Source organism: Ictidomys tridecemlineatus, chromosome 12 (genome assembly GCF_052094955.1).
Source record: "Ictidomys tridecemlineatus isolate mIctTri1 chromosome 12, mIctTri1.hap1, whole genome shotgun sequence".
NCBI classification, from domain to species: domain Eukaryota; kingdom Metazoa; phylum Chordata; class Mammalia; order Rodentia; family Sciuridae; genus Ictidomys; species Ictidomys tridecemlineatus.
The window spans coordinates 74,440,669-74,454,153 of NC_135488.1; the positions used below are offsets into that span (position 1 = coordinate 74,440,669).

The 13,485-nt window shown below is 36.1% G+C and overlaps 1 protein-coding gene across 1 annotated transcript in view; it reads right to left on the reverse strand.

Moving 5' to 3' along the window:
* Positions 1 to 476: 476 nt before the first annotated feature.
* Positions 477 to 13,485, reverse strand: part of Vrk2 (VRK serine/threonine kinase 2) — a 195,560-nt gene continuing 182,551 nt past the window's right edge. Inside the window, exon 14 of the mRNA XM_078029150.1 lies at positions 477 to 546. Within this exon, the coding sequence (XP_077885276.1) occupies positions 492 to 546 (55 nt within the window). The 3' untranslated portion in view covers positions 477 to 491. The remainder of the gene's footprint in view (positions 547 to 13,485) is intronic.

Sequence of the window (13,485 nt, forward strand, 5' to 3'; positions counted from 1 at the left end):
AAGGTCCAAGAAAAATTTCAGTATACAGATGTAGATTTAAGCATAAACAGAAAAGATTTCTTTCAAGTTTTCTTTATAGAAAAGACTTCTTTTTCTAATAAAGACTAATTCTCAGATTTTTTAATAAACAAGTTGGTGAAAAAATTTTAGGTTAATTGGTTTGAGAATTTTTCATTCACTGAAATCAAATTGAGTATGTCTTGCTGCCTGTTGATAAAGAACTGGGAACTGGGGCTACTTCTCTTTTTTATTTCTTCCCTCCTTTTCCTCCTTTCTTATTTTCTTTACTTATACCACCTTGTATCCTCTTATTAAACTTAAATAAAAAGGAAACAAATTCTTCAGATAAACGTGAATTGTTAATTATACTAAGCTCCCTTGAAATAGGAACTGGTTCCTAACATCCTCTATCACTAGCACAGATCTTTACAATATCTGAAATCTATGGAATAAGAGTTTACCGTGTGTGCAGGAGTCCAGTAGCATTAGTTTTATCGCTGGTCCTGTTTTCCTGGATATATGACTTCAGGCAAGTTATGGTACCCTCTGAAAAATAATAATAGTAATAGTCTTTCCTTTTTTATTCTGAAAAATAGTGGTAGTAGTAGTATAACACACAACTGCTTGAATTAATACTACATTTAAAGTATTTAGAACAATTTCTAACACATAGTAAGAATTTAATGATCAACAGTTAATGATACTATTCCGTTTCATTATGCTGGCAAGAAAAATTCATCCACTTTCTTCTTTCCTCCATTTTTGAAAACTTAGTTTACCCAACCAGCTCTCCTTTAAGTTTATTCATTAATTTATTATTTTATTCAACAAGTATTTTATGAACACTTGCCATGTTCCAGAAACTGAAGTAGATTCTGGAGACTTGAGAATAAACAAGAAAAATATGGTCATACATTGTCATGAGAGTCACGAAGGGGCTACCCAACACAACAAGCAATTATAATACAGTCTTAGTGTTAAAATAGGAATGGTAAAGATGTTACGGACCCGGAGGATTGGGGCAGGTACCTGATGCAGATCTCCAACAGGTGAGAGTAACATCACTTTATTGAAGAACACCCAGCTTGCTGCTCTGTTTGACTTCCTAATTTTTCCATATCTTATTAAGCTCTTGCAGATTTAAAAATTGGGTTTATCTGGCCCCAGAAAAGGATGGGATCTCAGAAATCTATATACTTAGAAAGCATTTTGGCTGAGTTTGATACAAGAGTCTGAACACACTACCTTTCTTAGACAAAATGAACAACAGCAAACAAGAAATACAGAAATAAAATCTCAGTGCTGCTACACCATATCCAAATTGTAATCAAAATGCCACACCACTCCAATAGTGCATTAAAAAGGGAGACCTTTCAGGAATGGTCATTTAAAAGTGTGATTTATCGTAGACCGGGCAATTAATAAATGTCATCACCTTATATTCAGTCATACACTGTGTTGGAAAGACTCAAGAATCCTATTTTAAAAGGCTTCCAGATAAGAGATTCTATAGTGTTCCTTGTTAATATTTTTTAATGATTATAATGTTCATTATCATCCCCTTCTTGAGCACAATCAGGAACTTAATCACTTTTGCTGCTGTATTTCATTTTCTGCACAATTTTCAATCTCAAACCCCCCTCTCATTCCTTTTTTTAACCTTCCTAGTTCTTCTCTGTTATTCCACCCTTTTCCCAAACTCTTTATCTGGAAAATAGGTGGAGCTCATTTTCATCAAAATAATGCCCCAATGAAAAGGTTCAAAAGATCATGCATCTCAAGGAATATTTGTATTTTACGGTAAGGAAAGCTATAAAGAAATGCAAATTAAATTTTGTAATTTTAGACATAAGACAAATGATGTACAGCTGAGATTTTTTTTGCCATCCCTTAAACCATTCCATCCTGGATGGCTGTGACTGTCAGTCAGTGCTGTATTGGGGATGTTTAGAATAGTTACTTTTATATTCCATATCACTGTATATGTGTTGTTCTCCTTTGAGTGTATGGTCCTGTGCTGAGGACTCCAGGCTCTGATTGTTTCTGAAGTATGGAAGAACAAAATGGAATTGTCGTAGATGTAGACGACTATAGTCCTAGAAGCCATGTGTTACTCTATCCATGGCAGAATAATAACAATCAATGTCACCCCCTAAGCAGTACCTTTCATCCTTAGGCCTCAGAGCCCTTCAACATTGTTGCTTCACATTATTTGTGTGAGTTTCTTTTTGGACAAAGTGAGAGACACATGATATCGGTTAGCTGTGCTAATTTTGTTTTCTTTAACAAATGCAAAATAAATAACCTACTAAAAAGCCAGATAATATCTTGAAGACAAGCCCTATCTAATGTACGTTATTCTAAATAGATGTATTTGTTTTATGTCAATGTAATTTTCAAAAACGTTATTCAGATACATTCAAGTCCAGGACTCGATCAGTTGATACTGAATTCTTGGCTTCTATTTTGTCAGCCACAGAACCAAGCTACTTGCTTGCACATAGAAAAATGGTTTGAATGAACAATAAAGCTAAAGCTTTCTAAAGCTTTGCTGCTTTCTAAATTTTATGAGTAAATTTTGTGGAAAACTGTGTAAATAGAGCATAATTATTTTAAAAATAGGAGCCTTTGTTATTAGTCATCTAACTGTCATGGGTATACAAAGCACCCTGCTGTATAGACAAAAGACTGAAAAAAGTTACCTGTAGAGAGTTTTTGCTATTGAAAGAATAAAAACTAAAGCAATGCAGTGAACTTTTGGTTCACAGAAGCAAATACTGAATGCTAAACCTGGCTGAGGGAAAATCACTTTACCCTGATAACCGGATTACTTAGAACAAAAATAGAGAAAATTAAGAACTGAAGAGCAGAAAATTAAGGTGGAATGCAATTTAAAGAGTAAGTAGATGATGTAGGCTTTCATTTTCTCCCCCCCAGTGTCCAGCTAATTAAAATTACAATCAAAATGAAAGAGTCTAAACTTGTAAATATCTTTAGCTAATGATTTTGTCTTTTTAATCATCCTCACATTCAAAGTCTTCTTTTATTCATTTAGGTCTTTACAATAAAATGAAATTGTTTTTTCCCTGTAAAAATCCTCCTTTTAATTTTCCTTATCAGCTTCTCTTCATATTAAATATTTTCTAGTTCTTTTTTCTCTTCTCTTTATATGATAGTTTTTTCAATTTTTACTTTGAACATACTTTGCAGAAGGCAAAGTTGTGTGAGCATAGTTTGTATTTTACTTAAATATTTAAATGCTGATCCAAATACAGAGTATTTAGTCTCCCTCACTTATAAAGAGAATAATTACTTATTATATACATATATATGCATATATATATATATACCTTATAAAATAAAACTTTAAAAAATTTAAGTGGATTCAATTTTTCTACTATAAATAAGTCTTAATTGCCTTTACTGCCACAAATATAGTTTGTATTTCAAAGCAAAGTCACAACTAAGGAGTCCTCCAATTTGTAGGCACTTTGCATTGTATCTCTTTACAAATGTGTTACACTTCAAACTATCCTGGAATAAGTGTTTGGGGACTTAGGGAATTAAAAAGCACCTCAGGATCAGGATCATGAAGTTCACCATAGTGTAGCCCGTTAGGTAACCAGGTCTAATATACATTAGTCAGGAATGCTATATATACCCTTTGTAGGAGAATTTGTTTCTGAGCCTGAGGTGAGATCTGAACTTTGCATAACATCTCATCTCCTTTTCCAGTTATGCCCATCTTACTTTGTTGTGGTTAAGATGTGAGGCATTTCCCCAATGCAGGAATGGTCAAGGTGAGATAATTGGATTGTGAGAGCTGTAGTCTAATCAGTCCATCCTAGTTTGTGATAGGTGCTAAGATAGGCAGGTTAGGCATAGCTGAAAGAGGTGGATCATTGAGGGTGTGCCCTGGAAGGGTTCCTCTTCCCTGTGGCTTCTTGCTTCCTTCCCTCTGTTTCCTGACTACCATAAAGGGTGTTCCTCCACCATGATGTTCTGCTTCATCATGGGCCCACAGCAATGGAGTCAGCCCAGAATGGACAAAACCTCTAAAATGGTGAGCCAAAATAAACCTTTCCTCCCCTAAATTGTTGTTATCAGATTTCGTGGTCACAGTAACAGAAACTGAAAGGCATAGAAACTAATATGGAGAAGTAGAGTCATTGTATCCAATCTGACCACGAGGTTCAGAAGCCTTTAGAGCTGCATTCTGGCTGCTATGAATGGGGCAATCCTCATCTAACACACCCTTCCTGCCATGATGTGGCGGCCTGACCTCTGGCTCACAACAATGGAGTTGGCCCACCATGGACTAACTTCTTTTAGAGGTTCGGTGAATCAAAATAAACTTTTTGCTCTTGTTGGGTGTTTTGGTCACAGTGACAAAAAGCTGATTAACACATACCTCATTAGTCAATTAACATTAGGAAGACTTACTGATTCTGTCTTTGTCTTCTGAATTTTCCCCTTCTTCCCTTCCTTATTATCATCACTACAGTCCAAGCACCATCATAACTTAACCAGTTTACTTCAAGGGCTCCTCAATTGGTCTTTCTCCATCTGCTCTAAAGTATGAAAAGCCAAACTTTTCTTTTTATTTTTTTTCAATTTAAAAAAAATTTATTCTAATTAGTTATACATGATAATAGAATACATTTTGACATATCATACATAGATGGAGTATAACTTCTCATTCTTCTGGTTGTACATGATGTAGGATTATACTAGTTGTGTGATCCTATATGCACATAGGGTCATAATGTCTGATTCCATTCTATTATCCTTCCTACACATCCCCTCCCCTCTCTTCTCTCCCCTCTGTCTAACCCAAAATACCTTTATTATTCACTAGTGCCTGCCCCTTGTTGTGAATTACCATCTGTATATCAGATAAAACATTTGGCCTTTGGTTCTCTGGGATTGGTGAAAAGCCAAACTTAAAACATAGCCCTACACTTCAAAATATCCCTAGAAACTTTTAATTGCCTAGTTCATAGTTATCAGAAGTAGTTATCTAACTCACCTCCTAACTGACTACGTATCTACCCTATCAGTCCATTCAAACCAAGATGAACTTATCCCCCTGCCACCACCTGCCCTTCTATTTCAACATCACAACCAGTTGAGATTTTTATGTGTTAAATAGTGTTGTATACTGTAGTGAGTGATTTCCCTCCTAAAAACTGAGATATAATCCTGTCATACCCTTGCTTAAAGTTCACCCTTAGTCAAAATTATTTATATGACATTGATTTCAAGGCTTTCTAAGGCTTATCTCCAATCTCATATATTAGGATAGTTTTATTCCTCTCCATACTCCTATTCTTCATATTCCAGTTTCTTGAAAATATCATGTGCCTTCTTATCTCAGGTGGACACCCCTGTATATATTATTCTCTTCTTTTTTTTTATCAGCCTAACAAACTCCTACCCATCTCAGATTGGTCACTTTCTAATTAGTTATACATGATAGTATAAGTAGTACTTTGTACCTTATATCTCAGATAAGGTCATATCTAGGTTGTACACTGTTGTCACTTTCTACTCTTTTATGATAGATATCACAGTAGTATGATGTATCTGCATCTTCAGTTCAATGCAAGCTCCATTGTGGAAAGGACTATGAAGTGTCCTATAGAGGTAAATTTCTCAATAAATATTGTGGAACAAAAAGATAAAGTATTGAGGGAATGAAAAATAGAACATACTAAATGTTTCAGTAGGCTTTTTTCATCACTGTGACCAAAATACCCACAAGTACAACTGAGAGGAGGAAAGTTTATTTGGGGCTCATGGATTCAGAGATCTCAGTCCCTAGGCTGACTCCATTGCTCTGGGCCCAAGGTGATACAGGACATCATGTGGTAAGGGCCTATCAGAGGAAAGCTGATCAGCTCATGGCAGGGTTAGGAAGCAAGGGGAAGGGATACACAGGGAAGATACACCCTTATAGGGTCCACCCCAAGCAACCTACCTTCTTCAGCCATGCCTCACCTGCCTACAGTTATCTACCCTATCAGTTCATTCAAACTAGGATAAACTTATTGGTTATGGCTTGCATAATCAAGTAATTTATCCTCCAAATATTCCTGCCTTGATGGACCTTTGGGGATATAACTCATATCTGAATCATCCCACTGCTGACCAAATTTGTTTTTTTTTTCATTTTCATTTTTTTTTCATTTTTTTATTGATTGTTCAAAACATTACAGAGCTCATGATATATCATCTTTCATACATTTGACTCAATTGGGTTTTGAACTCCCCAAATACATATTGCAGACTCACTTCTGTTACATACTCACATTTTTACATAATGGCATATTAGTGACTGTTGTATTCTGCTACCTTTCCTATCCCCTACTATCCCCCCTCCCCTCCCCTCCCATCTTCCCTCTCTACCTCCTCTGCTGTTGTTCAATTCTCTCCCTTTTTATTCCCTCCCCCTTGCCCCTCATAACCTCTTATAATTTTGTGTATCACTGAAGGTCTCCTACCATTTCCATATGCTTTCCCTTCTCTCTCCCTTTCTCTCCCCCCATTCGTCTTAGTTTACTGTTAGTCTTTTCCTCATGCTCTTCCTTCCTGTTCTATTCTTAGTGGCTCTCTTTATATCAAAGAAGACATTTGACATTTGTTTTTTAGGGCTTGGCTAGCTTCACTTAGCATAATCTGCTCTAATGCCATCCATTTCCCTGCAAATTCTATGATTTTGTCATTTCTTAGTGCTGCATAATACTCCATTGTGTATAGCTGCCACAATTTTTTTATCTACTCATCTATTGAAGGGCATCTAGGTTGGTTCTACAGTCTAGCTATTGTGAATTGTGCTGCTATAATCATTGATGTGGCCGTATCCCTATAGTGAGCTCTTTTAAGGTCCTCAGGGAATAGTCCGAGAAGGGCAATAGCTGGGTCAAATGGTGGATCCATTCACAGCTTTCCCAGGAATTTCCATACTGCTTTCCAAATTGGCCTCACCATTTTGCAGTCCCACCAGCAGTGTATAAGTGTGCCCTTTTCCCCACATCCTCGCTAACACTTATTGTTGTTTGACTTCATAATGGCTGTCAATCTTACTGGAGTGAAATGGTATCTTAGGGTGGTTTTGATTTGCATTTCTCTGATTGCTAGAGATAGTGAGCAACAAGAATAAACAAATGGGACCTACTTAAACTAAAAAGTTTTTTCTCAGCAAGAGAAACAGTAAAAGAGATAAATAGAGAGCCTACATCCTGGGAACAAATTTTTACCCCTCACACCTCAGATAGAGCCCTAATATCCAGAATGTACAAAGAACTCAAAAAATTAAGCAATAAGATAACAAATAATCCAATCAACAAATGGGCCAAGGACCTGAACAGACACTTCTCAGAGGAGGACATACAATCAATCCACAAGCACATGAGAAAATGCTCACCATCTCTAGCAATCAGAGAAATGCAAATCAAAACCACCCTAAGATGTTGACCAAATTTGACTTGGCAAATGTGCTCAAATATCCTTCTCATCTCCTGTTTCCCCATGTGATCCTACCTGGACTCTGATGCTTGTTGTCAATAGATATGCAAGTGGCCAGGATCTGTTTGTATGTCCATGATGCAATGGCAGAATTTGAAGTGCTGCTAGAAAACTTTATCAAGTGGTACAGTGGATACTTTATTGAGTTAAAACAGTAGGCAAAAATCTCCTAGGAATATATCATGACTAATTATTTCTGACTGATGAATACCTTTCACTTCTCTTCTGTACCCATGATTCAAGAAAGATCAAAATGGAGCACATAGAAAGCTGCAAGTGAAGTATTCCCCAGAAATGATCTCCTTCACACAGCATTCTCCCCGTGAGGGAAGTCCTGGCTTCTTTTAGTAACCATCAGACTCACCTGGCTTACCAAACAAATGGATCCAAATTTCTTCTATCACAATGGGGATAAAAGTTCCATTCAGAATCTGGGTACTTTTGTGATCAATCTGTTAATATGTTCAAAGTCCCAATATATTAAAACTCAGGAAAATGTGCTATTCAATATTGTGTAGTTCCTTCATTCATCTGTTTATTAGCAGTTCTATGACTGAATTGATGAAATTAAGGCAAAATTTGTATATGTGGTAGTTCATTGAACAAAAATGTATTTGAGTATCTATAATATTTAAAGTCTAGATGAGGTGCTGTACATATGCAGAAAATAAATCAGAAAAAAAATTATTCTGTGGACTCTCTATATACTACTGGAGGGGAAACCTACAATAAGGGAAATGAACAAGTTTAATTTATAGTTGTTAGAATTAAAGGAAAAAGCTAAAGCAGACTAACGCTTATGGGATGTGGTGGTGATGGCCTACAATTTAAATAGAGACTTTTGGAAAGATAAAATTTGGATAATAACCTGAGGAAGGAGAGAGAGGAAGAAGCCATCTGGGAGATCATCATTCCAGGCAAAGAGAATAGCCAGCACAGAAATGGGGCATGCCTGGTGTATTCAAGTAATGGCACAGGGGTCACTGTGGCTAAGGCAGTGAGCAAGAATAGTAGAGAATAGACACTAGTATTGCTGCATGTATGTACGTGACTGTATAACCAAGGTGATTCTGCAACCTGTACACTCAGAAAAGTGAGAAATTATACCCCATTTGATTCAAATGTATGATATGTCAAGATCATTGTACTGTCATATGTAACTAATAAAAAAAGAGAGAGAGAGAATGAGATAGGAGAGGAAAAAGAGGTAGCAAGAGATCCTATAGGGCCTGGTAAACTCTCTGGAGAATTGGACTTTTGCTTGTTTGAAATAAGGAGATATTGGAAGGATTTGAGTGGTACAGAGAGATGATATAATTTCCATTTTAAAAAGATCTGGCTTCTGTAATGGTAAGAGAGGAGAAGGAGTAGAAGAAGGGATCAGCTAGGGTATTACTTAGAGGACTAGTCTTGCTAACTTCCTAAGTATGGTATTACATCTTCAGTGTTGATCCTAAATGAACTGACTTAAGGTTGTGAATTTTAAGTTTTGTTTTTCATACAGTAAAACCTGGTGGAGATGCATTAAATGTAAATTTAATAGTCTCCACATGATTACTCTTTCCTTCCTAGAAGTGGTAGAGTTTTCTTGTGAAACCTGGGAAATGTTAACAGCATCTCCTTGACAGGTAAAAGTACCTAGTCATGTTTTGTGCAATGTGGGAAATTGCTCACATTTTCTCATCTTTGCATGTAATTTAGAAACCTAAAATACTCATCCATAAATTCATAACACAGTTTTTTCCTTAATTTTTATTATTGCAGAGCACAGTTTTAGTTATTTTAGGGGATAGAAACTAATATCATACATATTCCTGGCCTTGAGGAATTTATTTATAATATAGTAAATTTCGTGAGATAGGGTTATAATTGAATATGAATAACTCTATGGGGAATTGGACTTATTATCTACCTTAGGATAAACATATTTATAATCTGATACAGTCTGGATTCCAAAAGTTTTATATTTTGAAATTACTATAATCAGATAGCTTCAACAATCTCACCTGATTTCCTGTGTAACTATTACATGTAGCAACAGAAATTGATCTTCATGTAGATATGTATTGTTTTTACAAAAACAAAAGACACAGCTGTTGAAGAGTATCTATTGCTAGTAGGTGAGATTACAATGTTATTTGAGATGTTTTCTTAAAGACTGAATAAAACCCCAGAGTCTATACTAACAACATAAAGTAGCAACATGAATCAAGAAGTTTGCCCAGAATTTCCAGACTTAAAAGTTAAGTTCTAAAGTATTTTAAAATAGCTAAAATTCGATATAAAAGTCAATTTTAATAGAAACCAAATAATGAAAAATGTTTCTAAGTTTTGGCCATTGGTCTTTATTTATAGAGTTTTGGTAATCTCATTTAAAATTTTTCTGTGATAAAAATTTCATAATAAGCCCCAAACCATGTTATAAAATTTAGTGCATATACCAAAAACACTTCTCTCTCTCTCTCTCTCTCTCTCTCTCTCTCTCTCTCTCTCTCTCTCACACACACACACACACACTCTCTCTCTCTCTCTCTCTCTCTCTCTCTCTCTCTCTCTCACACACACACACACACACACACACACACACACACACACACACACACACTTAAATTCATAAGGAACATTGTGGCCTAACCTGGGTCTCATGATTTCTAGCATGGTGCTTTTTCTCATTCATTGATAGACTAAAAAATTCACAAGATGATCAGAAGAATCATCTAAATTGTCCCATCTTTCCTCAAAATGGAATTCCTTTATAAAGCCCTATATCAATTCATCTAAAATCTATACCTGGCTATGTAAATTATGTTAAATAATCTTAAAAAGTATTACTCTAGATATGACTTAAATGACCTTATTGGAAACTGGTTAAAATGGATCATTTTGTTGTTGTTATGGTTTGTGATACTGGGGATTGAACTTGGTGTGCTCTACCACTGAGCTAACACCCCCAATCTTATTTATTTAGTTATTTGAGATGAATTCTCACTATGTTACCAAAGCTGGCCTCAAATTTACCATCCTCCTGGCTCAGCCTCTCAAGTCACTGGGATCACAGGTATGTGCCCTCAAGCTGGGCCAAAATGGACCAGTTTTTGAGTTGCCATGGAACCATCTTTTAAAATGTAATGCTCATAATCTTTGATTATGGAATATAGGAGCCTAAAGCAAATAGCAGTTTATTTTGAGGGTTGTTTAAAAAATAGAGTCTATCAAGCCCTGCCAAAATCTTTTATAAATGATGTGAACAAAGTTTTTTTTTTCCCCCTGGGAAATATTTTCTGTGACATTACAAAGCAGCATTTGCCAAAATTAAATCTATTTGAACTCAAGGATTCAGTTCATAAGAAGGGCCCTGTGAAAAGGGCTGGTACAAAACAACTAATATTGTCAGTATTAAAAGAACTAAGCAATTAGTGGTGTGAGAACCATACCAATAGCACCATGGATTAGCTTACATTCTCCTCTTTGTTAATAATTTCAATACTTTTCCATATAGTTTTAAATTACAGATGAAGTCTTCTCTAACAAATGGATACTCTTACTCTTTCTCTAGTTTAATCTTAATTGTATATTGCTCATGCTTCTTTATTGACTCTCAGATTAAACCAAAACCTTCTAAAGCTGATTTTTCTTGTTGTTCCAATGCTTTTGGGTTTTTAAGCTCATAATTTTTACCTCTTGACCAAAATATCATTCAGTATGTTTCAGTTTATGCTTTCAAAGACTGAAAATACTCAATTCAAATTTAAATTTTACTTTTCATCTCCAATTAAAATACAAAATATGGATTTATCATTAAAATCTCTGATTCAACAGTTCAGACCTATCCATGTGATTCAAATCAAATCGAACATTTTTAGCAACTCTTCGGAATCAGCAAGCACATTACTGAATGTACCACATTAGAGTACTTGCTAGCAATTATTTAGTTTGGGTAAGGAAACAGAACAAATGCACATGAAACAAGTAAAAACACGGTTTCAGGGAAAACATCAATAAGTGCAAATGACTATAATGCAGTCATCACACAGTACAAGATTAAAGAATAGATTAAAGTTAGATTGAAATTAAGGTATAATTAGGGTAATTATGAAAACACTTTTTTGAAGATGAGTTTTGTGTGAGGTTTTTAAAAAGTTCTAGTGTATGAATTGTAGGTGGGGGGCAGGGATTTCCAGTGATAAGAGTGGGTCAACAACGTGGGAATGAGCCAAGACTTGAGTATGTTTGAGAAAGGTCAAGAGCACACATCTGACCAGAGCAGTGTCGGGTTGCAATGGTAAACCATGCTGATCCATACACTTCTTTAATCTTTTTTAGTTCATCAACTATTACTTCTTTTTCTAATTAGCATAGACTCGTGGCTATATCCCTGCAACCCCTCTATGGCCAGAATGTTCAATCCTTATACCCTGTTTTCCTCCACTAACTTCAGCATGGCCAGTTTCAGACATCAGAAGAATGAGCCTGTTGCCCCAGTTGCTAGTAAACTGAACAAACTCAAATTATCTTTCTAATGAGAGTCACAGTCCTACTCTCGCATCACTTGTGTCTTCTCATAATTATTTTAACAATTATTTTAATAATTCATTAAATAATTTAATAATTATATTAACAATTAAACAAAATAAACGATTAATTCCGCAAACATTTTTTTTTCTTTTTTTGAAAAGCTACTGTTTGAGTCAGTTTTTTTCACTGCTATGACTGAATGAACCAACAAGGACAATTTTCAGGAGGAAAAGTTCACTTGAGGCCCACGGTTTCAGAGGTCTCAGTCCATAGAAGGCTGATTCCATTCCTTGGGGCTTGAGGTGAGGTAGAAGTTCATAGTGGAAAAGTGTGGTGAAGGAAAGCCAGCTCAGGACAGAGTACCAAGAAGCAGAGAGAGACTAAGCTCAACTCACCAAATATACTCTAAAGGCACATCCCCAATGACTCACCTCCTCCAGACATACCCTGCCTGCTTCCAGTTAATCCCTATCAGAGGATTAACTCACCACTTGGGTTAAGGCTCTCATAACCCAATCATTTCACAGCTAACCCTTTTTGCATTGTCTCACACATGAGCTTTTGGGGGACACCTAATTTCTTTCTTTTTTTTTCAAAGAAAAAGAGAGAGAGAAAGAGAGAGAAAGAGAGAGAATTATTTATTTTTCAGTGGACACAACATCATTATTTTATGTGGTGCTGAGGATCGAACCCAGCGCCCCACGCATGCCAGGCAAGCACGTTACCACTTGAGCCACATCCCCAGCCCAAGGGACATCTAATTTCTAAACCATAACAGTTACCTACATTGGAAAATAGAATTTTCTCAGCGAGAACAACAACTCCCCTGAAGCTATGCTACCAGTTACGGATACCTGTAACTCTAATTCTGTTTTTGGATCAATTCTGCTTTTCTGTTCTTATATTCAGGATGATGAAGAAAAACATTCGCTCATGTTGCAGCTACAAATCTATCATCTGTTGCTTCATCTGGGCTTTTAGAGACATATGGCAAAAAATTCTACATCTTCTGTCATTGGCAATGTCCTCTCCCATTTTCTCCTTTCTAACTGTCTTCAGCAGATCTCCTACCCCAATTTCACTCAGTTGATGAGGTCATTGGTCAAACACCAAGCCCAAAGACCATCCTGCAGATGTATTACAAATATGCTGCATCCTGTCCCTTTGATTGCACTGATGGTTGCAATAATTGGATAGCACTCAGTTTATTACTGGCAGCATGGGCTAGATGGAAACCCATGGTATCTAGTCTCCTCTAGAGTTGGTATCAAGTCAGAAACTTCCCACAAAATGTAAGGTGCCAAAGAAGGCATCACCTTTGACTAAACTTGAGGGCTCTTCTGAGTGTATACTCCTATATGGAGTTAAGTGATTCTCCATTCAGTATCTTCTTCTACTATAGGAAAATCAAGCACTATTGTTGCTTCCAGATCATAAAAACCA